Here is a 25,580-nt window from a genome sequence, read left to right as displayed (position 1 = left end):
AACAGGTCAAAGAAAGAGAAATAAAAAATCTCTTGATATGAATGAAAAGGAAAATATAACATACCAAACCTTATGGGACGCCACCTAGGCACCCTCACTAATGCTCTTCTAAAAAAAGAAGTTGACAGCAGTAAATACCTATAGTAAGAAACAAGAAAGAGAGCGCCTGGGTGGCTCAGTGGCTTAAGCCTCTGCCTTTGGCTCAGCCTTTGCCTTTGATCTCAGGGTCCTGGGATCCAGCCCTGCATCGGGCTCTCTGCTCAGCAGGGAGCCTGCTTCCCCCTCTCTCTCTGCCTACTTGTGATCCCTGTCTGTCAAATACATAAATAAAATCTTTAGGGAAAAAAAAAAAAAGAAAGAAATGAGTTCAGACACAAAAGCTACCTTTACATCTCAAGGAACTACAAAAAGAAAAACTAAGCCCAAAACTAGCAGAAGGAAGGAAATACAAAAATCAGAGCAGAAATAAATGAACTAGAGACTAAAAAAATAACAGAAAAGATCAATGGAAGCAACAACTGGTTTTTTGAAAAGATAAACAAAACCTTTGGGTAGATTAACCAAGGCGGGGGGAAGAGGTCTCAATTAAAAGTACAAATGTTAGAAGATACTACAACTCATACCATACAAGTATTATTATGAGCAATTATACGCCAACAAACTAGACAACCTAGCAGAAGTGGATAAATTCCTACAAACCTACAACTTACCAAAACTGAACCATGAATAGAAAAATCTGAAGAGACCAGGAATTCTGGGTGGCTCAGTCAGTTAAGCATCTACCTTCAGCTCAGGTCATGATCCTGGGGTCCTGGAATAGAGGCCCAGGTCTAGCTCCCTGCTCAGCAGGGAGTCTGCCTCTCCCTTTGCCCCACCAACCCCACCGTACCCCCCCTCAGCTCACACTCATGTTCTCTCTCAGTTGAATAAAATCTGTTCACACACACACACATACACACACACACACACACACAAGAAAATCTGAAGAGGCCAATTAGTAATAAGGAGATCAAATCAGTGATCAAAACTCTCCCCCACAGAAAAGCCCAGAACAGATGGGTTCACTGGTGAATTCTACTAAACACTTCCTAAAGAATCAACTCTCGTTCTTCTCAAACTCTTCAAAACAAGGCAAAACAAAACCAAACATCAAATTAAAAAACCTTCTGTACAACAAAGGGCACCATCAACAAAGTGAAAAGGCAACCTGTCCAAGTGGAAGAAAGTATTTGTAAACTATGTATCTGATAAAGGGTTAATATCCAGAATACAGAAAGAACTCATATGACTTAATAGCAAAACACAATCCAATTTAAAAAATGGGCAAAGAAACTGACCTTCTTTTGCGATTGTGTTTACTTATTTGCGTGAGAGCATGTGCTCTGCTACCTGATGGCTGTTGAGACCCTGATCGAGCTACCAAACTCCTTGTGCCTTGTGTTTCTTCATCTGTAAAATGTGGGTGGTCAGAATACACATGCTTCATATAGATGATATAAGAATTAAGTGAGTTAATGCATATTAAGGTTTAAAATTGTACCTGGTACACAAAAAGCGCTCAGTAAATGTTACTTTTTATCATCATCTAAGAAGAGGTTGCATTCATTCTCAAGAAAAAGATGTGAGAAGTAAAGACCAGGGGTGATACTGTATTATTTCTGACACCTAGGATAGAAAATCCCGTGTCCTTATTTATAGGGACAGATCAGACGGAGAGTGTTGGGGAAGATGAGACTCCTATTTGACAGTGGGTAGCCAACTCTGGAGAGGAAAGGAACACAGCTTAAACTTCCAAAATATAGGCCTGGAACTTGAGCAAGAGGTTTTCAAATAAATATAACCTATGACAAAAATGGGGAGGAAAAAAATCCCATTCTAGGGTCATGCAAAGCCTGAAAAGGAAAAATTCTAAAGAGGTGTTACTTGACTGGATAATTTCTGGTTTACATACCATGAAACCAAATAAAATTATGAAAAAAGAATCGTATCGGATTACAGATAAAATTTTTATTGAGAATTTTCTCTTGTTACAAAGAATTCATAGACCTTTAGTTATATTATATGGGTAAAATGCTGGACAGCAAACACGGTTACCAAAAGTCATCTGTTTCTTCGTGAGAAAAGCCCGTGAAACTAAATTAGGAAAAGATAAAAACAATTTTAATTTATTAAATTCTTGTCAAGTTTATTCAGGGATCCTTATAATGTTTGCACTCCTTCTCAGTGGGGTTTCCACCCTTGTTTAAAATTTCTCTCAGAAGCAATTTCACAGATTAAAAAATGAAACAGATTTATCTTTTTGAAGTCCTTAATTTTGATTGTTTCACTAATTTCTCACAGAGAGACTCAAATATCTGAATGTTTCCCTTGGCCGACACACCAGCAACATAATGGTTTGTGTAGGAACACCCCACTGAGGAAACCATACCTTTCGTCTTTGTCGCTAGATGGCAGCATGTCCACTTCTGAGGCTTCTCTGCCAACTTTCTTTGAACTCTGACACAAAGAAGGAAAAAGAATTTTGAAATTATGTATGTATCAATCTTATTCAACACTTTGATTTCTCTCAGGACTAATCTGAGATATAGATGCAATTCAAGAGTCTAAAAAAGAGGTGACTTTTAAACATGAAATTCAGCAAGCACATAAAAAAAAACTATCTGGTGCCCATTCTCAATATCCATGGCGAGACGGAAGTAAAACACCAGGGCTTTGGACAGTACTCAGGCATTCATTGTTCACAAACAGACCTTCATTACAGTCTTTCTTGTTCTTAAAATGATAGACATCCTAAACTTTTATAAAATATGACAAATCGAAACCTCTTCAACCTTCACCCAAGCAAAGCGAAGAAATTTTGTCGAGAGTCTCATGTATCAAAAAGACTCAGGGCTCTATCTGAACTGTGGATTTTCTATGCTTCCACCTTTCTGGCTCCAATGGAGAAGGCAGATCTGGGTTCTACAGTTCTGGACAAATCAAAGCATCTTGGCAGCCCCCTCCACAGAAGGCCGGTCCATAGTATGAGCACCTTTTCTGCCGTCTCCTGGTCTTGTTCCTGCTGAATAATTTTCATGTATTTCTCCAAAGGATTTTCACCACAAACAAACTGGTCTTTCATTTCCTCAACACTGATTTCTTTTTCCATTTCAATCTTCAAGGACTCTTCAATCATCCTCTGTGGAATTATAGGTACCAACACAGGAAATAAACACATTAAAATAACCTATAAGTGTTTAAAAAGGCACAGTAATATAATCTTGGTCCTTTAAGTACAACCTGCTTGCCAAATAACTTGTTTTTTGGTTGAAGTCATTGCTATCTAAGGGGGACAAACAGGTCATCTCAATGAAGGAAGGCATTAATTTGCCTCAAGTGTCCTGTGCCTTACGCCAGATGAACCAGGAGTCCAAGGAACATCCATACGGAAGATAAATTCTGGTAAGATTCAGTGGCCAGAGTAACCCATGTGCCTGGGACCAGAAGCAGGACCAAGGTGGTCAGAAGAGAACCAGAGGAAGGAGGAGAGCATGGGTGCCCCTGAAAGCCACTGCTGACCAGCAGTCACCTCCGCAGGGTTACCTTAGTTCCAGCTAGCTGATGTTGAATGTCTTCTTTAAAACCCATTTAAAAAGGGAAGACCTAGAGCAAAGCCAAGCCCACCTTCTTTACGGCTTGTTTCCAGGACCAGATGAGAATGCATGCAGTAAGCTTGCAAAAGCTCCCCGTTGGTGCTGAACTCCTAAGCTCTATGTTACACACAGGCTTTCTCAGTGCTCTTAAGCAAAGAAGACCGGGATGCCTACTTCAGGCTTTTAAACATTTATTATTATTATTTTTAAAATATTTAATTAATTTATTTATTTGACAGACAGAGATCACAAGTAGGCAGAGAAGCAGGCAGAGAGAGAGAGAGAGAGAGAGAGAGGAGGAAGCAAGATCCTGCTGAGCAGAGAGCCTGATGTGGGGCTCGATCCCAAGACCCTGGGATCATGACCTGAGCCGGAGACAGAGGCTTTAACCCACTGAGCCACCCAGGCGCCCCTACTGCAGGCTTTTAATACTAAACTTAGTAATAACTAAAATTTGTATGGAACCTCAAAAGACCCAAACAGCCAAAGCAATCTTGAAAAAGAACAAAGCTAGAGGTATCACAATGCCAGATTTCAAGATATACTACTAAAGCTATAGTAATCCAAACAGTATGGTACAGGCACAAACACAGACACACAGATCACTGGAACAGTGACTCCAGAAGTAAACCCATGCTTATATGGTCAACTGACTACAACAAAGGAGGCAAGAATATACAACAGAGAAAAGACAGTGTCTTCAGTAAGTGATGCTGGGAAAACTGGGCCATTTTCTTAAACAAAAATAAGCTCAAAATGGATGAAAGACCTAAATGTGCAACCCGAAAGCACAGAAATCCTACAAGAGAGCACCAGCAGTAACTTCTCTGACATTGGCCTTAGCAACATTTTTCTAGATATGTCTTCTGAGGCAAGGGCAACAAAAGCAAAAGAAAAAAAAAAAAAAAAACTACAGCAACAAAAACCAAACACAAACAAAAACCTACTGGGACCACATCAAGATAAAAAGCTTCAGCACAGTGGAGGAAACAGAAGGAAAAAAAAACAAAACTGAATGGGAGAAGATATTTGCAAATGATATATGCAATGAGAGGTTAACACCCAAAATACATAAAGAACTTACACAACACCAAAAAACCCAAACGATCCAATTAAAAGCTGGCAGAGGACCTGAACAGATGTTTCTCCAAAGACGACATCCAGATGGCCGAATGACACCTGAGGAGATGCCCAGCATCACGCATCAGCAGGGACATGTGAATCCTAACTGCAGTGAGCTCTCACCTCACCTGTCATAACGGCTAAAGCCAAAGAGACAAGCGACAGCAACTGTCAGTGAGGATGTGGAGAAAAGAGGAACCCTTGTGCTCTGCTGGTGGGCACGCAAACAGGTACTGCCGCTGTGGAAACAGTATGGAGGTTCCTCAAATATTAAAAACAGAATTACCCTATGATCCAGTAACTGCACTACTGGATATTTACCCAAAGAAAATGGAAACAGTAATCTGAAAAGATACATGCACCCCAATGTCCATGTAGCATTAGTCACAGCGGCCAAGAGAGGGAAGCAGCCCGAGTGTCCGCGCACGGGGGAGTGGGTGGAGAGGGGCTGTGCACACGACGAACTAGGGCTCAGCCACAGAAAGGAAAAGGATAGGGTCCTGCCACCTGTGACAACACGACGGACCTAGAGACTCATGCTGCATGAGACCCAGAGACACATGCTGCGTGAAATAAGTCAGACACAGACAGACACCATATGATTTCACTTATGTGTGGAATCTAGAGAACAAAACAAATGAACAAAGAAACAACAAACCCAAAACACCCAAACTCAAATACAGACAACAAACTGGGTGGTTGCCTAGGAGGGGCGGTAGGGAGTTGGGGAAGGAGATAAAGGGGATTAAGAGGCACAAACTTGCAGTCATAAAAAGTGTAAGTCACAGCAATCTGGAGTACTGCATAGGGAACACAGTCAGTAACACTGCAATAATGTATGGTAAAAGAAATCCCAAACCAAACAACCTGCTACTCCTATGACTTCGGGACACATTAAGGACTCATGTCCCTGGGAGCGAAGTACTCCCTGGGAGGCGCACCAGAGGAAAAGCAGCATAGAGAATTTGTGTGTACTTAGCATTACCCGCTCTTGATCCAGTTTTTCTAGTTCTTTTCGTTCCCTTTCTAAAGCTTCTTGCCGCTCACTCTGCCGTCTCTCTTCTCTCTGCCTGCGTTCTTTCATGTGCTCTTCCCACGTTTTTTCTTCTTCCTTCTGTTCTCCCATTTGTTTCTGATCCACGCCTAACGGGTCAGAAAAGAAAGGGAACGTAGTTTCTGGCATTGGATTTTTCAACTATAGGCACGACTGCTTTGCAGGGGCCCTTGCCAAAGTTCAGGAAGACTCTGCATGGCTTCTCACGGACTCCTGGCCTGCTCCATCTTCAAGCCCCCAAGCCCACTCCTAGCCCTACACCTGCCTTTTATTTTGCTAAGATGAAGACCGGTCATCCTTCAGATGAGGACTCTAACTGCCTCCCATGCCCCCCCTTCCAATTGCAGCTTCTTACGCTCTTTGCTCACTTCCGCCCTTCCCAAGGCAAGCTGTGCCTCTGTCTAGGAGCCTGCCCCCAGCTTTAGGACTCAGAATTAGCCGTGAGCCCCTCTTCACTTACACAGCACTTTCCCAGCTCTTCCCCTCGCTCCCGTACAGGCATCCCATCTCTCCTGACCCTGTACCCAGCCCCTGCCAGAGCCAGGTCACTGCCACCTCCTCCAGGCTGATACCCGACCCTTCCCACACCTCCTTCTCTAGGCCCAACCTGTTTCCTCATGTCCTGGCTTCTAACAAGCGTCCTGCCATCAACACTTGGAGATCCCGTAGCCCTGGCTTCCTTCCCGGACTCCTCATTCCTGCGGAGGATTCTGTAATCATGCTTGATCACGGAGCATGTTTCCTTCATCACGCTCTTCCCGTGCTACATCCACTCGGCCAGCACAGCTCACAGGCCCTTCCTCCTGCCGCACTGAGGGGCACTGCCACAACCTCATTAGTGCTCCCCATGATGCTGGTCTCTGCCCACAGGCAACCCACCTTCACCGCTGTGAGCATGCATCACTTCCTGGGTCTGCTCCGCACACTCTCTGCTCTGGGGGAGTCCAAACCCATAGTGGTTCAGGCTGACAATCTGCCTTTTTCTTTCCAGACTTCCTCTATCATCGTAACCTTCACGTTCGAGACCTGCCATCCACTGAGCAGCATGCCCATTGCCCAATAAGTACAGCGGCGCTGGCCTCGTGCCTCGCCCTTGCTTTCACGGCCTCCTTAACCTGAGGTGCTCTATCCCTCCTCCACACCGTGACCTGCTGCGCAAGCCCCCACTTAAATGCCACCTCCTGGGTGACGTCCTCCTTACTCCTGAAGTCACACCTGGCTCCTCCAGCACCATATGCACACGTACTTTGTACTTGCCTTATCACAACCCACAGGCATCGGTCTTCTCTGCTTGTATTCCTTCCGGCCAAGGACTATATTTTCATTGTTTGTTCCCTCAGCCTGCAACACAGGCTCCCATGCCTCACATGCTGAATTCAACCTCAAGTCCACGGATGACTTTCTTTTCCTCCAGTTCCGGCCTCTAACCTCAAGCTTCCCCAGCAATGCTAAGCAACAGTAAGTGCACAGGTTCACCACGGGACTTCAAACCTCACAGCCATGCCCTATCCTAAGTCACTAGCAAAAAGTCAGTTTTACTAATAGGACAGGAGCAACAATACTCTCTTAATCCTGGTCATGAAATTCTAAGAGCGGAGGAGGCGCCGACCACTTCCCTAAGCAGCGACGCAGCCTCCTGCCTGCTGGGGAACGAGGGTTACTCCCGGATGCGCCAGACTCTCACACGGAGCAGCAACCCCAGAATGAGAATGCCGTTTGCGAGCTAATTTAAACAGATGAAAAGGGCTGCTTCTTCCCTGGGAGGTGCACTTTGTAGCTGCCCAGGCACAATGAAACTGCCCGGGACCCTAAGAACAAAGAAAAGAAGTGTTCCCACGGGCACAAAGGTATTGAGCCTGGAGCCTTTGTGTCTCCCTGTGCACCCCAGATAAAGAAGTCAAACAATGTAAGACACTTTCTCAATGACTGCAACGTAACCACACTACTTAACAGTCCTTTAAAAAGCCATTTACTATAATCTATGTTGTGTGTCAGAAACAAAACATCTGTCTGCTCCGTTGCTTTCCCTTATTCTGTTTTCCCTTATTCTGTCATGTTTTCTTCCCTACTCACTCAGATCTTGGCCAAATGCCTGCCTATCAGACCTGCTGTCAGGTTCCATGGTCTCTATTGGTATCTATCCCACAGGAGGTCCTCGATGGCCGACTCTCCTACTACAAGCTCCAGGAAGCAGGGGCCTGGGCTGGTACACTGCTGTCTGCCCAGCCATGTGGAAAGTGCCCAGCAGAGAAAAGGCTCAAGGAATCTCTAGCATCATTTACTCTGGAATTGGCAAAAATCAACCCTTTCCAAGTCTCATGCCTCTGTCAGCGACTGCTCACATTCCCAGCCGTGTCTCAAATGAAAAAACTGGTTGTAACAGGCTCTGCGGAGGTTTTAGGGAGGACGTTCTCCCCGTGTTTGTAAAGGACCAGTAGCCAGTTTTACTTGAGGCATTTCCTTTCAACTCTGAAGCTTCAACACTTCGGTCCAAGGAGAAAAGGACCTGGCTATTGGCTGAGCCCTGGAGCAACCCAAGCTCTCCACTACACCTTTCTTCCACGCTGGGGATGCAGTGGGTCAGCTGGAGGAGGCAAGAGAAAAGACAGGGCGGGTCCGGCAAGACAAACCTCAGGGCCAGTTTCCCTGCAATGTCACCAGCTTTTCTGCAGACTGAAATATGTAAAGGTTTTGCTTGTCCTACTTTCTTAAGGCATGGAGGAAGACAAAAGACAGTAAGATTCAGCACTACTAATTCATTAATCTACTTTGTTCGTTAAAACAGAGAAAAACTTACTTGGGTAGTGACAGGACACAGGTCTGGCGGCCATGGCGGCATCTGCGTGAGGCATGTCGCCGGCGGGATGGAAGCCATCCGCTTCAAACGGCCTCGCCGCGCTCCTTGCATCTACACAAGGAGCAAACAAGTGTCCCGTGAGTCCTCCGCAGCGAGGGCAGGAGAAGGGAGCATAGCGCAGCGGAGGGAGAACTCTCGGTGAAGCGCGCGAGTTTTGGCCCAAGCAACAGGGCCAGCTCTTTGCCTAGAGAACTCTAGGAGTCTGCATCAGAGCCGCCTGACCATGGTACTCACTTCTCCCAGTGTTGTTCTGCTTTCGAGAATTAGATTCCTTTATAAAATCTCATTGGTTCCCTGACAGGAAAATCTACCAAGGGAAAGAATTCACCTGGCTTGCGGATATATCACTTGAATCCTACTTGAAATCAATGATTTAACAAACTTAGTCACAAGGATTTTGAAAAGCTTAGTAGGCCTTATCAATTAAATGTTCGAAACCTGATACTTGCACAATGCCCATGAGGCTCATGAAGCAAAATGGCAGGTTACGCAGAAATAGGAAGACTGCCAAGCTGGAAAGAACTGCGGGCATGAGCCGCGCTATGGCTCTGTCCCACTTACCCTTCCGCACTGGGCTCTGGGGCATGGCCACAGCCAGCACACCAATTCCAGACTCACAAGCTTGTATTATTTTACCTCCATTCTTGAATTTTAAAAACAGGCTTTCTAAATCTTAGGCAGTCAATGGGATCAATTAAAGTAATGGCATACTCATGTTCCATAAAAGAGAAAAAAGAATTCTTTTTTTTTTTTTTAAGATTTTATTTATTTATTTGACAGAGAGAGAGAGATCACAAGTAGGCAGAGAGGCAGGCAGAGAGAGGAAGGGAAGCAGGCTCCCTGCTGAGCAGAGAGCCCGATATGGGACTCCATCCCAGGACCCTGAGACCATGACCTGAGCCGAAGGCAGCGGCCCAACCCACTGAGCCACCCAGGTGCCCGAAAAAAGAATTCTTAAAAATCACTTATTTTAACTCTGAGGCAATCCCAAACTTGGTAAACTGAGTTAAGGATTCACTTATAGGCTCAGCTCCAACTCTGACATTGTGAGCTACTCTGAAATGCTTGATAAATGGAACTCAGAACACACCCCTGAAAATCTCCGTGATGTAAAGATGAGGCAATACATCTGTATTTGTGGTTTTATCACAAAATAAAAATGTCACAATCTGTAACTGCTCTGCTCTTCATGACAATGAGTATCTTTCACCAAACTAAGGTTTCTCCATTTTGAGCTTATAAAAATCAGTACTCGTATCTGAACTTACATTCGAAAGATGATTCAAATTCCTCATTGTCCTTAAGAGGTAGCTTGGCCGGATGTGAAAATTCACTTTTGTCCTGAAGCTCCATTTGTCTTGGACAAAGACTAGAATGGAAGAATAAAAGTCAAGAGTGTCAAGTTGTAGGAATGTAAAATCCAAGAGCACAGGGCGATGAAAACCCTTTGAGGCTCAAAATACTTTCAGAAAGCAGTTGTTCCTGGGCTCTCGGAGAATAAGAGCTAGGCTGCCGGGGACACCTTCCGCGCACCAGGCATCCCTCTAAGCCACTGGCTCGGTGACCCCTCACGGCCACCACACGCCACGAGACAAGCACTACCACCATTACCACAGTGCTCCTATGATGAGTTAACTTTCTCAAGAACCAGAAAGTATTTTTGAGAATTCTGCACACCTGAATTCTGCGCACCCTCAGCACATATCAGCTGAAGAGGTTATACTACAAGCCCATGTGAATCAAAGGGCCCTAACTCAGCTTTCTTCCTGGCTTTATTACAACAAAGAATGATATAAAACACCATTACAGGCATTAGGATCTAACAGGCCCATGTGGCAGTTTTCAATGTGTAACGGAGTCAATACGCAGAAGCCCAGACCGGAGCCCAGAACTAAGAAGCCAGCGTCTCAAGCCATGGGGACCACACACAAACAGGGGTCCTCCATGTGACTCAAATCCCTAGACTGGGCAACCCACTGCTGACCTCCTTAACACACCCACTGCCTCCTGCTTCACCAATTGCACCTCAGGACCCACTGCCTGGAATTTATTTCGATGATCTACAAAGTGGAACCTTATATATCATCAGGAACGAGACAAGATGTCCACTCTTGCCACTTGTATTCAACACAGTACTGAAAGTCCTAGCCACAGCCATTGGACAAGAAATACGAGGCATCCATATTGGAAAGAAAGAACCAAACTCTCACCGTCTGCAGATGACATGATTCTAAACAAAAAATCTTAAAGACTCCACCAAAAAAACTATTATAATGCATGGACTCAGGGAAGTCGCAGGTAGAAAATTCATACCCAGAGAGCCTGCTTCCTCCTCTCTCTGCCTGTCTCTATGCCTACTTGTGATCTCTGTCTTTCAAATAAATAAATAAAATCTTTAAAGAAAAAAAAGAAAATTCATACCCAGAAATGGGTTGCATTTCTACACAATAATAACAAAGTAGCAGAAAAAAGAAATTAAGAAATCAATTTCACTTACAATTGCACCAAACAATATCTAGAAATAAATTTAACTCAGGAGCTGAAAGACCTATGTATTCTGAAAGCTGTAAACACTGATGGAAAAAATTGAAGACATTCCATGCTCATGGACTGGAAGAAATAACAATGTTAAAATGTCCCTGCTACCCAAAGCAATTGACAAATTCAGTGCAATCCCTATTAAAATACCGAAGGCATTTCTCACAGCGCTAGAACAAACAGTAATGCTAAAATGTGTGCGGGACCACGAAAGATCCCCAAACAGCCAAAGCGATCTCGAGGAAACACAAAGCGGGAGATAGCCCAAGCCCAGATTTCAAGATACACTACAGAGCTGTAGTGATCACACAAAACCAGACACATAGATCAATGGGAACAGAACAGAGAGCCCAGAAAGAAACCCACACTAATATGGTCAATTAACAACAAAGGAGGTAAGAATACACAATGGGGAAAGGACAATCTCTACAACAAATGGTCTTCGGGCAACTGGACAGCTACATGCAAAACAATGGAACTAGACCACACACACAAAACAATGGAACTAGACCACACACACAAATCAACTCAAAGGGGTTAAAGACCTAAATGCGAGGCCTGAACCCATAGAAATCCTAGAAGACAGCACAGGCAGTGATGTCTCTGACATCAGCCTTAGCAACATTTTCCTAGACAGGTCTCCTGACACAAGAGAAACAAAACAAAATTAAACTGTTGGGACTACATCAAAATAAACACCTTTCGGACAGCAAACAGAAAGCATCACAAAATGAAAAGGCAACATACTGAATGGGAGATTTTTGTAAATAATATATCCCATAAGACGCTAATATCTAAGATATGTAAAGAACTTATACAACTCAACACCAGTAACACAAATAAACTGATGAAAATGGCCAGAGAACCCGAATAAATATTTTCCCAGAGAAGACCTACAGAAAGCCAACAGACACATGGAAAGAGACTCAACATCACTCATCAGGGAAATGCGAATTAAAGCCACAATGAGGTATCACCTAACACCTGTCAGAATGGCTATAACCAGAAGGACAAGCAGCAGCCAGTGTTGGTGATGATGTGAAGAAGAAACCTTCATGCACTGCTGGTGGAAATGCAAACTGGTGCACCATTGTGGACAGTATGAAGGTTCCTCAAAAAATTAAAAACAGGGCGCCTGGGTGGCTCAGTAGGTTAAGCCTTTGCCTTGAGCTCAGGTCATGGTCTCAGGGTCCTGGGATCAAGGCCCGGATCGGGCTCTCTGCTTAGCAGGGAGCATGCTTCTCCATATCTCTTTGCCTGCCTCTCTGCCTACTTGTGATCTCTCTCCCTGTCGAATAAAATAAATAAAATCTTTAAAAAAAAATTAAAAACAGAAACACTATATGATCAAGTAATTTCACTACTGGGCGTTTATGCAAAGAAAAGAAACACATTTATCTCAAAAGATACATGCACCCTTATGCTTACAGCAGCATTATTTAAAACAGCCAAGATATGGAAGCAATCCAAGTGTCCACAACTGATTAATGGTAAAGAAAATGTGGTGCACACACAGCTATACCTAATGGGATATCACTCAGCCATAAAAAAGGATGAGATTTTTGCCACTTGGAACCACACGGATAGACCTGAAACTATTATGCTATGCGACATATATCAGACTGAGAAAGACAAATAGCATGTAATTTCACTTACATGTGGAGTATGAAAAACAAACAAAGAGAGGCCACTGGCTGGCTCAGTTGGTTAAGCACCCAACTCTTGATTTCGGCTCAGGCCATGATCCCACAGTTGTGAGACAGAGCCCTACATTGGGCTCCACTCTCAGCGCAGAGTCTGCCTGAGAGTTTCTCTCCCTCTGCTCCCTCACCACTCACGTGCATTTTCCCTACAATGAATAAATTAAAATCTTTTAAAAAATGAATAAATAAAGAAAAAGCAGAATCAGACCTATAAATACAAAACAAAGTGGTGGTTGCCAGAGGGAAGGGGGCAGCGGGATGAGCAAAATGGGTGAAGGGGAGGGGGAGGTACAGGTTTCCACATATGAAACGAACAAGCCATGGGAACAGGAGGCATAGCACAGGGAATACGGTCAAGAGCTGTGCAACAGTGTTGTACAGTGACAGGCCGAGCTCCAACTGTGAGGAACAGAGCATAACGTGAGGAGTCCTCTCACTATGCTCTATACCTGAAATGAATGTAACATTGTCAACTATGCTCAAGCACAAAAAAAGACTGGAACCTTGTTTGTTTATATTTAAATGCCAAAAAAAATTTTTTTTTAGAAGATTTTATTTATTTACTTGACAGACAGAGATCACAAGCAGACAGAGAGAGAGGAGGAAGTGGGCTCCCTGCTGAGCAGAGAGCCCAATGTGGGGCTCAATCCCAGTACCCCAGGATCATGACCTGAAGGCAGAGGCTTTAACCCACTGAGCCAGCCAGGTGCCCCAAAATATTTTTATATGACTTTTTAGTGATCTGTGAAATTGTTTTAAGTTTAAACTGAATTTGTTTTCGCAGATTTGGTCCATTTGTTTTACCTCCATTAACCGGGTCTATTCTGAAGTAGGAAGCTGTTCACTGATAGCAGAGTCTAAGTCCTACACGCCAAGTTTAGCAAACAAACAGAAATTACTTCTTTACTAAAAAGAATGTTCCTCCCCACCTCCGACCCAGGTAATTCAAAGATCGCACGTCATCTTACAACCTGACTACCGATTCTATACCGCCACAGAAAAGCCCAGTGAGTCCAGGGTGAGATCCCGAGCAGCTCAGCAGACTCGGCTGAGGCCCAGCAGAAGGTGGTATTACCTGGCCTGCCCCGGAGGGGTGGGCAGCGGTTGGAGGGCAGCACTGTGCCTGGACTCAGCAGATGAAGGCTGGGGTATTCTGTCGGGACAAGGACTGGGGTCAGCCGCACGGGATCGGCCCAGACCTGAGGGGCAGAAGGCTTGACTTTAAGAATTGCAAGAAGACGCAACATGGTCTCCAAACAGTTCTATTACTCTGACAATGAGTTCTACTATCCTTGTAAATAGCTGTGTATGACACCTAGGTGATCTCACCAACTAACGATTCAAGCCCCTAAATGAAACTGCAGTAGGAAGAATAAAATGTACCCAGAGTTGTCTCTGAGCAGCCTCCAGTGGGCTCCCCTGAAGACGACAAGAGCAGAACCTCAGAGGCATGATTTCCTTTTAACCAGAGGTAAAAGGAAAGCCACTGTCGCTCTGCACATGTCTGTGTGCCCAGGAAAGTGCTAGAAGAGGACACTACCCCACCACTGCCCACAGCAACCCCGCAACTTCAGGGGATGCCCCTGCTAACCAGGAAAGGCAGGGCAAGAGAGAACACCAGTGCTGGGGCTCAGGCGACCCCGGGCTCGGCTCCTGCTCCTTCCCGCCTTCTCAGGCAGGCTGCGCTTGGGCTCGGGTAAGAGGCCCTCCGAGGACCAGAGCAAACCCAGAGCTTCCTGCAACCCTCCCGGCAGCCGCTCACCTTCCAGACACATTTCACCATCGAGGCTCCTTTTTGCTTTGGGCACGGGAATGGAGGAGAGGCGTCTGGAGGCGGTGCCCCTGCGTGGCCGCGAGGCCGTGCTGCCCGCCCACGCCTCCGAGGTGCTGCTCTTGTCCTCTTCGGGGGTGCCCACCAGAGGCTGCTCAGAGACAACTCTGTCCTCGGCACAAGTGCATCTTTGGGGTGAACTCAAATCGATGCTCTGGAGTGTTCCTAGCAAGTGCAGGGGTGGTGGGCTCTTGGCTGCTAAAGGGTTTTTAGCAGGGAGTTGACTAACTCTTCGATGATAATTTTGGAAAGCCTTCTCCAAACGTTCGGTCTCTTGCTCTAGCTCTTTCATCCTGGCCTTGGTACTGGCTACAAACTCAAGGTCAGAATCATGGGAACTGCTCTCTGTGCTTGCATCTGGATAACTTGTGATCCTTGGTATAACCATCATCGGCCTTTCCCGGTCGAGAGGATTTTTTAAGAAATCCCTGCCTACATCCGCATCACAAGGCACCGCCATCTTGCCACTCAGTAGTCCTCTGACGGACTGCTCGATCAGAGACTGCTTGGGCTTGTGGTACACTTCGTTCTCAAGCGCTGCGGGTTCCAAGAAGACCATGTGAGAAATGATGGGAAAAGGCAGAGAAGAGAGGTAAAATAGATTGAGATCATGATTTTTCAAAAACGAAAGGTGGTATTAAGGACAAGCTTCTACGTTAGTTTCTAAAGCTGCAGTCATGATGGTAATTTTTAACATTTATCAAAAGATTATATGTACCTTTCATTACGCATGATATTACTTCACAATCCATGACACACAATTGTGAAATCTAAAAAGTTCTGAAAACTGAAAATATATTCCTTATTTGGTGGCAAAGTCCACCGAAAAGCTTGACCTGAACCAATATAAAGACATTTACAATCTTCACTTATTCCACCTGGCATGAATATTCATCCATTTGATTACGAAGTAATTACTGTGCTTCACTGCAGGATGATGCGCAGAACCCCCAGGGCCGTGGCAAAATCCACAAGCCACAGCCCATGGCCTGAGTTTCCATAAGGGAAGGAGGACATGCAGTCTCGACAACGCTGTGGGCTAAGAACGCTCACTGCTCCCATTTTACGGATGGAGGGCAGAGACTGAGGCTGGCTCACGCGGTGAGCAAGGTGGAGAGCCGCTGGCACTGCCCCGGGCAAAGCCGGCACTCGGGACCACTACCTCTCCTGCACCGCCTCCTTGAGGATGCTGCTGGACAGAGGCTCGCAATGTGCCAAGGAGGGGGGGGGTTCAAAAGGTTTTATCTTCTTGAAGTATTTTTCATGATGTGAGGTCACCAGAATTCCAGCTGTGGGCAGTGCGGCAAACAGAATTATGGAGAGACAGTGAAGAGCAGGCATGAGTAGAAATGAGTAAAGGGAAAACCTGTGTGGGGAGGAAACAAGGGCCTAACCAGGACAGAGTACGAATGTGACGGAGGGGGTTTCGGAACAAAGAAGTGAGAAAGCATGCCCACTGGTAACAGGGAGGAACCTGCTTTGTGCCTGCAAGCAGCAGAAGGTGAGGAAGCTTCGGCATCCCTGTTACGAAGTAGGAAGGGGCGGCCGTCATGCACAGCAGTGAAAATGGAGTAAGAAAATGACAGCAGCAACCATCCCCTCGGTGTCACGTGTGTCCCAGGGCCCATACTGCCACCCGTCTCACTTCATCTTCATCCACATGGCCACTGCCTTACACAGTGAGGACACTGAGGCCCAAGGATGTTCAAGGGAGTGTGCCCAGGGTCAAAGAACGGACTTCACAATGGGGACCTGAAACAAGGAGCGCTTCTGGACTCCGCTCGCAGTGGTTTTTCTGACCGCCCTGCTTCTCGCACATGAGTACACACATCTGTGTACTCATCACATCACACCATGGAATAGTCAACTGGTCTTTGTGGCAGGGTCATACACAAAAAAGGAAAGCCTAGGTTCAGGATGAATCTGGGGACCTCTGGGTCACTTCCACACCTCTCCTGAGTCATGGGGCACCTGTGAAAGCAAGTCACTATAGCAGAGGACCTGGTTGCTAGTCCTGAAATAGAAGTTTTACTTCTCAGCTGACACATATTCCTATAACTCTTCCCCTGCTATGAGAATTACTAAAAATTCACTGAGTAATCATTACATTTTCACAAACATCAGCTTTACACACACACACACACACGTGTTAAAAATGTCTTTGACCTGTCTGGGTTTGCTTCAGTTGCAATTTCAAATCGGCAACCTGTATAGTTAACCTCTTTACGGAGTCGTCATAATCAAGTATCTGGGCCTTTAGCTGTGCAGAATGTTCGATCTGAAAAAATTTAGGGAAGAAAAAGAAATGAACATAAGATAAATCACAGCTTATTTCAAAGGACCAATTCTCTCCTCTGAATTATTCTTTCTCTTTTTTGCCAATCCTGAGCAGGTTTATACCTATGAAACCACAGAACACGCTAACAAGTTTTCTAGCTCCTTTTTTTACTCGTCTCACACAGCAGCTACTCCAGGACAGGAGACAGACAGTATTAAGTTGCAGGGTGAGGATCAAGGGATACTTTGAACAATGGGAACCATCACGACGTGGAAAATCATGTGCATGGCAGAGTTTACTTTCCTCTTGATTGTATCACTATTATGAATATAATGCCACAATCACTCAAGAATTTTCTCAGATGAGAAAGAACACTGGGGGAATGATTAGCATATGGGGGGAATTTCTCATGTTAAAGTAGATATGATTATACTGGTGTGACCCACACCGAATTTACACACCCACAAAGTGTACCACCCTGACACCCGGATGAGCCCAGAGCAATACTCACTTCACTCTGCAGCTGTTTCTGCAAAGCCTGCTTGTGGCTTTCGAACTCCTTATGCTCAAATGCGATAGTGTCTTCTGCTCTCTTGAGTTCTTTCTGAAAAACCACCAGCTCGGGAGACGGCTGAGCTATACCTATGAAGGTAAAAAAGCTTGGTCATCACCAACCTGAAGTTTTCTCATTTCCCTCACAAAAGCAGCTAAAGAGGCTTTAAGATGGTTCTGCCCCTTCTTTGTATGCACACAGTTAACATTAGTTTTACTAAATGGTCTAAGAGCAGTCCCGAATCACCAATTTCAGAACAATTGAATCACCAATTTCAGAACAAAAGAATTGAATGCACGTAACTGCAAACTTGACCACTCTTCAGAGTTCTACTCCCAGTACAAGAACTCCTAAAAATCCTCAAATGAACGTGAATGACCACTCCCTCCTCTACTATGCAGAGAGGCACTCAGGGTCCAGAAAGCAAGCAGATGGTGTTCCCAGCACGGGCCATCAGAAGACCCTTTAATAAAGAGACACTTACACAGGGCAGCCACAAAGGGTGGTGCAGTTCCCCGGGCCGGATGTGGCCACACGGTTACCAGTCCTCAGGCCTGGAGGGTTGGGAAGGGAAGCACTTCCAGAGCTGGACAGAGCAAGCAGGCACAGGGCGCTGGTGAAGCATCAGGGATCTCACTTTGCTGAGGCCCAGGGCCAGCTCAGGGCTACTCCGCAAGGAGGAGATGAAGGGATCACAATCACCTCGACCTCGCTCTTCCCTCCTTCCAAGCCTTGATCGTGTCCCCACTGGCGGGACACCAGCAGTCTGGAGGGTTCAGTGGGCAAGGGGAGCCAAGGACCCTCTTGTGTCTTAGTGCCATGACTACGCAGCAGCAAGCAAACACTAGCTTCGATTTGAGCATCTTAATTTTATAAAATCTTCCCAACTGAAGCTTCCCTTACAGGACAAAGAGCTTTCAGAATACCAAGCTAATAGCAATTACAAAGCCACGCCAATTAGAAAAAAAGACCTACGGTTTAAGAGATGCACGTTTTCACTTCTAGTCTCTTCCAGCTGTTGTTTCAGTAATTTATTTTGTGCCTGAAGCTCCAGTTTCCCTTCTTTCAGGAGCGAGTAGTCACTCATCTCTTTCACCTTTTCAGTCAGCAGACGGTTCTGCTTGGTGACTGCCGAAGACACGGCTCTGACAGACTCTAGCTCAAGCTGCAATTGAAACAGAAAAACCGGTACTTGAACGGTGACTTTACAGGGTCGCCTCTGTGAAAGCTGGAGGGCCACCCAGAGCCGGGCGTCACGACTGAATTAAGGCCCCTTGACAGAAGTCTGGTTCTCCACGACGAGACCCCAGCTCCCGCAGTACAAGTCATCTTTTGCCCTAGCGCTGGGGCACGGGCAAGTTCACCCAGCTGCTACTGTGTACAACTGTGTACAACCCTGTCCAGCAAAACTAGTGCTTCTGATCATTACCCCATTTTCCGGATGCAACTAAGGGCTCAACCAAGTCACGGAATAAACAGTCCAAACACATCAAGAGGATAAATGAAAATGAATTACGTAGGACTAAAATTGAAGTTTCATACATTGTCTTAATGTCTGTTTCAAAACAACAGGCTTAATAATTACCTCAAGCTCTTTGACACGATTCACTGAATGATTAAGTTCTTCCCTTTTTGAATTAATAGCTGTGAGCTCCTTTTGCAAATGTATAGCTTTTTCTGAAACAAAGAGCCAACCAATTAACATCATCATGTTAATAATTTATGTTAATAATCATGTTAATAATTTATGGCCCGTAGATCAGCTCTAGTGACTATTTCATTATCTAAATAAGCAGATGTCAGGGCCAAAAAAAAAAAAAAAAAGTCAGCAGGCAAGCACGAAATAAGCCCTGTTACGCAATAGGTGATGGGATGTTAGCTGCAGCTGTCAGATATGCGGCCAACGTCCTCCAGCTACACATGCCCCACCACCTACACAATCTGCTTAGGGCACAGGGCCCTCATGCCAACTGGTCTGAATTTTCTTGACATAGAGATTTAGTTGTCCATCGTGATTCTGTAGTTACTATTCTATCATTTTTACTTCATGTAACACAAGTCTATGTAGACACCTCATCAAAAAACACTTTGCTGAATACACAATGGTCTGGATACCTAAATAAGCATTCACCTTCACAAGACAGCTGAGAAGGACCAGGCCCACACTGGGCGACCTGGCTGGGCAGTATCAAGTACCTAGCCCCGGTGTCCTCCCAAGAGTCCATTTGAAATTACCACTAGAAGTTTAACTTCTTATCATCGACAAGTTCCTAGACATATATTAAAATGCAAAATACCTCAAAGACTGAAAAGTTACCCAACTTTCGTAGTTTCGGGCTAATGTCTACAAAAGTTTAAGAGGTTATCGATCATGCGAAAATATCACGAAACAGAAAAATACACTAGACGTAAAAGAAATAAGAAACTAGGTCACAGGGACAGGGCAGTCAAAATTTTCCTTAGGAAGAAATGAAGTCAGTTTCATGGTTAAGAGTGGTATTTAAGGGATGTCAATAAGTTGCTGCCACCTTCCTGACAATCACATTTATCAAAATACATGGAAATCAAGTTGGATAAAATCCTGCTGATAAATCACTGACCTCTATGAATATACGAAACCTTAAATACTAAGGTTCACAAAAAAGTCGTAAGATGGTATTTTTTTATTTTGTAAAATTAAGATAACAAAAAACAATGTTGTAAGACAGTATTTTTTATTTTGTGAAATTAAGATAACAAAAAACATGTAACTTTTGCAGTTACAAAGTGTTAGCTCTGTCTTTTTTAGGATACAAAAGAGCCGAACTAGGAAAGCTAACAGCCTATATCAGTGCTGAAAAATACATCTTGCCCCCAGAGTCACCTTCATTCTTCCTTTCCTCTTCAGTAAGCTTGTTAGTTCTGGTGATATAGTTGTCCTTGAGTTCAAGTTGATACCTGCCAATCAGAAGAACCAAAAATGAGCTCCTGGTCACTTTCCTGGACAGACTGCTGTCAACACATGAGCTTATCTATGGCATCAGGGACCCCAAGGTGAAAACAGGTAAACCTCAGGCTCTCTCAAGACAAAAGCCAGGGATCTGAACATAGAAGGCTCATAAAACCCAGCTGCGATCCTGTTAATCAGGTCCCAAAACTCAACAACACAAAAATCAAGGGTCCCAATGTTGTTGTGAGGTTCCTGAGAGCAATTATTTCTCAGTTGATCTCAACTGACACGAGGTAGTAAATTAAAGCCAACTTACAGTGTTTGTGACACTCTAGATCCCAAATGATAACCAAGTCAGTCACTTGCAATTCAACTCACCTATCCTTTCTCCCCCCTCTAAGATAGGCACTTTTGCCCTTCAAGGTGGAACACAGTAGTGAGCGCCAACTGCCCACAGCATTAGACCCGAATTAGCGAGACCCAAGGCACAGCTCATGGGGCTTCAGCCACCTCCACCAGCTGTTCCCTGCTGCTTTCTGGTTCAGAGGCCAGAGAAAGGAAGGAGAAGCAATCCTGTGATATTCTCCCAACTTCAACACCTGCAAAAGTCATCTGAGGACACCCAAAGCCCGACAACTGATACCTAACAGTTCACTCTATGCATGGCTGGGCAAAGCTAGCAAACTGTGTGGAATAAGGGAAGAAAAATGTGTGTAACAACGAGATTTACTTCAGTGCTCACTGGTATGTTAGAGGAGCAGACATAATACATAGACGAGACTTATCATTTCAAAACTGATACAATGAAAAGGTGCTACTTTTCTTTTTAACAGAATTCTTTTAAAGAATAACCTCCAGGAACCTTTGTGGGTACTACGGAGTGGAATACCCATGACAAATTATGGGCAAGGCAATAAGGTGAGGCCAGTGGGGGGCACCTATGTGGTTCAGTCAGTTAAGCGTCTGCCTGCAGTTTAGGTCGTGATCTTGGGTCCTGGGATGGAGCCCGACATCGGGCTCTCTGCTCAGCCGTGAGTCTATGTCTCCCTCTCTAACTTGTTCCCGGCTTGTTCCCTACCTCTGTCATTCTCTCTCTCTCAAAAACGTGAAAGAGGCCGAGGACTAAGACACGGCCAGAGGAGCTGAGCGGAGCCATCGCTTCAGTCCACACGCACTTAGTCAGCACTAAGAGAGCACTCAGCGTGCATCAGATGCTGTGCCACTTGGAAGGGAAAGCCACCATATGGGCTTAATGTCTTTGCACGAAGACACTATTCACCAGAACACAAAACACAGGCTACAGGAAAGCACCAGGGACTACACTTGTCCATCTTCTCCTCTTCTATGCTGTGTTTTACTTCACAGAGCTAATCCTTTTTCTGGATTCGGACTTGGCAGAACCTTGAAGGAATACTGGGCACCCGTTCAGTGACAAACGCTGTAACCACGAAGAAGGCCACGGGAGAAATCGTGGCCCATCCCCATCTTCGTGCCAGCATGAGGCGAGAACAGAAAGTGATTGTACTTCCGACTTTGCAGCTGCTCAGCTGTGAAAACTGAGCAAGTCCTAATGTGCCCTAAAAACTGAAGCAAACCCTAAGCCTTCAGTCAGTGTCAGAGAAGCTACGAGTAAGAATGAGCAGAGGATGCCAATCTCTGTACCTTTTTAAACCCATCTTAAACATTCAGGGGAAAGCAGGACTACCAATGAAAACGTAATTTTTTAAACACTAAATGTTGCCATCAACTGTCCATCTTATCTATTTCATCAATGTTGCTGTGTTTCTAGCAACTTAATGGAACACAGGATTCCTTCAGCAGAGCCAACAATTACTTGAGAAGTTCGTTCTTGAGCTTCTGGTCACAGCTCTGCTCCATGCCCTTTATATCCTGCTCCTTCTTCCTGAGTGCGTCAGCTACGCCTTTATTCTTTTCCTCTTCCAGCCTCTGAGCCCTGAAATTAGCAAAAACAGAGAAAGCAAATGAGAAAACCACAATATCTGAAGTAACAAATTTAGGGGGAAAAATCACCTGTGTTTTAGTTCCTCCATCTACGTAATGAACTGACTTAGTTCATCAACTAGCAGATGGAATGAATTATCCAGGGGCTCCTGGCTATGGGGAGGGTGAATGTACTAAGTTCAAAGTGGTCTCTTACCACACTCAGAAAGAGGTTCCAGCAAAAAGAGGGCCATCATCAACTTAGGGATGAAAGAGTGATGTTTTTAGTCACAAAACCCAAACTCGTGTACTTAAATGCTTATTTCTTCTAGAATATTATTTCTAACTGTGAGACTTAACTGATGAGCCCATTAAGAATTACAGGTAGAAGATTCATTTTTGGCATTTAATAATCCATTAACTGAATGTCGAAGAGCGCCAAAAGAAAGAGGAAACGATAGATGGGTGCTTCAGAACCTCCAAATCCAGAGAACAGAGTGCTTTTCATGGTGAGACACTCCCCCCACCAATCACCCACAAAACCAACTCTGGAGCCAGGAATCAGGTTCACAGGTACTTAGACCAGACCACAGCAAGACATATAAACACCGCCTGCTCCAAGCAAAGGATAAATCCTTTGTGTTAGAGCTCCCTCTGCTGGCTAATCTGGAAGGCAAAGGCGCATTAAATCCACTTCGGTTTAACATGCTTAGATGGGAGGAGTCCGGGAGGTGGAGGTAAGGAAATGATAATATAATCATGATTATGTAACCAATAATCTGTACACATTTTGTCCCTTTACTTTTGTGTCTCATTATCCATGTGCCACTTCCTAAGAAAGGCAGAGAGAAGAAATCAAATGAACGAGCCTACGAGAATGAAAAAACATTAATGAAGATGGAAACAAACTTAAATAAAATTGGACTCCTGGAGTATCTATGAATGTCAAGATCCCAAATGGGAAAGAAAGCTTATTCCATCAACTACAGACTGGAGAGCTTGGTATTAATCCCAGGTGAGATCTGAAGGCTGATACATCCATGAGCACTTAGAAAAGTAACACAACACCAGGAGAAACAGGTTCACCCAGTACAACTCAAGTCAGAGCTATCATATTTTCTTTCTTTTTTTTTTTTTTTTTGGCAGCTGAGCAGGTAAAGGTGAAAAGTCTGGGTGCCTGGAGTTCAGCTGCTATGTGCGCATGCAATGAATGACGCGTGCAATGAATGACGGCCCGTAAATGAGAAACACGGGATTTGTCAAAGCATCATTAGCTTTTTCAAATTATGTGTCTGGTCTTACTGTAGCCCGATGATGGTGTCTCATTCGGCTTTCACCCTAATGTCTAATATTTCATAAATGAAACCCTAGTCTTTGTTTCTCTTGTGCCTTTTAAAATCAGGTGTTGTCACTTCTATATCCAAAAACTCCACTTGGCAATTAGCATCAGACTATTAAGACACCTATTTAGTTCTTTAAAATCTCATTCATTCTGAATATGCGAAACAAATCCACGTTACTCACAATTCAAAAGCTTCCATTTGTTGCTTCAGCTCCGCTTCTCTACCTCTTAGCAAATCTATATCTTTTAGTAGAAGCTGCCTCTGAGCATAAATTTCTCTGGCTTCCATCTGTGTAAGAAAGCATTAATTTTCAGTAAGCAAGCTAAAGAAAATAAAACAGATCTGAACTAACATCCTGCCTTCTAAGTTCCAGAGAACAAATTCCAGACATTTAGTGTCACAACTTCCCTTTTAAGAGGTTTCACCTAATTCCTCATTCAAACATGTGTTCCCTACTTCAATGACTGTGAAACTCCATTAGCCTGTATTCCTAACATCCCTCGTCTATTTATTCTACATACTATCTCTCAGACTCTTAAAATTTGGTAAGTGTTTCAGCAAGGAATGGAATGACAAAATGTGTATTTAGCAATAAAGCTCCAGAAGACTAGAATGCTCCCGGTTCTGTTGCTGTCAGAAAGTTCCCATTCCTAAGTCATTCTGACTCAGCAGTAGCAAGCTAAAGGAATGGGCCACACTTCCATTTGTGTGCTCACTGAGCAAAAGGCTTCACAGAATACCAAGCCTATGTCAAACAGCACTCTTGGAGCTGGCCAGAGAAAGACGCAGAGATACAGGTCCCACCTTTCCAGAACTCAGTTCAGTCAGGGAGAGAGAAATAATCAGATGATGACGTGAGCATGTTATAACTGAACTACAGAAAGACTCTGGCCAGAGAGGCAGCCGAATGGGTCAGTAGACCAGGGAAGGCATCACAAGCAGGTAACATTCAAGCTGGATTTTGAAGGCCACGAGCGTTTCACCAGACACCGGAGAAGAAGGGCATTCCAGGTGGTGGAATGACATGATGTTGTGCATGAGGAGGGCCCTCCTGTCCAGAGCCCTCAGATCATCATATAACTAAATGAACATTCTGGCCTGGTATCTGACTGGGCTGAACGAATCAGTCACCTGACTTGAGGATGCCGTTATTTATCTAAACATAATCCAAAGATGATGCTGCCCACATTTATTTTTGGAGGAGCCCAATCACCAAAAACGGTAAACAAAATCATACAGGGGTGCAGTCATCATGAAATGACTGGGTGTGCCTGCAAAGCCCTGATCAAGAGCTCTGAATAGCAGCAGTTGCAGCTGGACACAGGAAACAGTGGTCCCAATCCAGGCAGGTGGAAGAGAGCCCCTCGGGAAAGGAACTGGAACTTCCTACAAGAATGGACCCATGCCTCCTGCCACACCACAACCTTTCCACCTCCTGTCCCATCACTTTCCGCAAGAGAAGATCAAACAGCTACCTGGCTGTCTTCAGCAAGGCTAGACTCCACTCTTTGGGGACCCCGCACTTTGACCCAATGGCAGCACACAGCATGTTGTTGCCAGTGGGCCTGAAACCTTAACCTCTTGGCCCACGCTTATCCATCCTTCTGTCGGTAGCCCCAGATGTAGTCCTCAGGTCTCAGACACTGCCACATGGCCTTCTCTTCTCCCTGGGTTAGCAGCCCCCCGCCACATTCCCTACTGACTCCCTTCACCACCCCAGTGAACCCCAAAGTCTTCAATTAAACAGGCTGCCTTTGTCAAGCTTAGTCACTTCAGCTCTATAAAGCTCTACTCCACAA

At 44.8% G+C, this 25,580-nt stretch overlaps 1 protein-coding gene across 9 annotated transcripts in view; it reads right to left on the bottom strand.

The window, feature by feature from the left end:
* Positions 1–1,993: 1,993 nt before the first annotated feature.
* LOC123935763 (oral-facial-digital syndrome 1 protein-like) overlaps positions 1,994–25,580 on the bottom strand; it is a 51,448-nt gene continuing 27,861 nt past the window's right edge. For 6 of the 9 annotated variants that reach the window (XM_045996569.1, XM_045996570.1, XM_045996566.1 and 3 more), the window contains 14 exons: positions 23,963–24,069; positions 22,332–22,451; positions 20,432–20,505; positions 19,154–19,245; positions 18,544–18,733; positions 17,527–17,657; positions 16,904–17,015; positions 14,669–15,274; positions 13,982–14,105; positions 9,934–10,034; positions 8,606–8,716; positions 5,740–5,897; positions 3,032–3,178; positions 2,016–2,496 (listed from right to left, as the gene is read on the bottom strand). In XM_045996569.1, the coding sequence (XP_045852525.1) occupies positions 2,347–2,496; positions 3,032–3,178; positions 5,740–5,897; positions 8,606–8,716; positions 9,934–10,034; positions 13,982–14,105; positions 14,669–15,274; positions 16,904–17,015; positions 17,527–17,657; positions 18,544–18,733; positions 19,154–19,245; positions 20,432–20,505; positions 22,332–22,451; positions 23,963–24,069 (2,223 nt within the window). In that variant the 3' untranslated portion in view covers positions 2,016–2,346. Of the gene's footprint in view, positions 2,497–3,031; positions 3,179–5,739; positions 5,898–8,605; positions 8,717–9,933; positions 10,035–13,981; positions 14,106–14,668; positions 15,275–16,903; positions 17,016–17,526; positions 17,658–18,543; positions 18,734–19,153; positions 19,246–20,431; positions 20,506–22,331; positions 22,452–23,962; positions 24,070–25,580 lie in introns of those variants that run through there. The other 3 variants (XM_045996571.1, XM_045996572.1, XR_006817014.1) reach the window with 3 other exon arrangements.

Source organism: Meles meles, chromosome Y (assembly GCF_922984935.1).
Source record: "Meles meles chromosome Y, mMelMel3.1 paternal haplotype, whole genome shotgun sequence".
In the NCBI taxonomy this organism is placed as follows: Eukaryota; Metazoa; Chordata; class Mammalia; order Carnivora; family Mustelidae; genus Meles; species Meles meles.
This window is presented reverse-complemented; position numbering and strand designations above follow the sequence as displayed.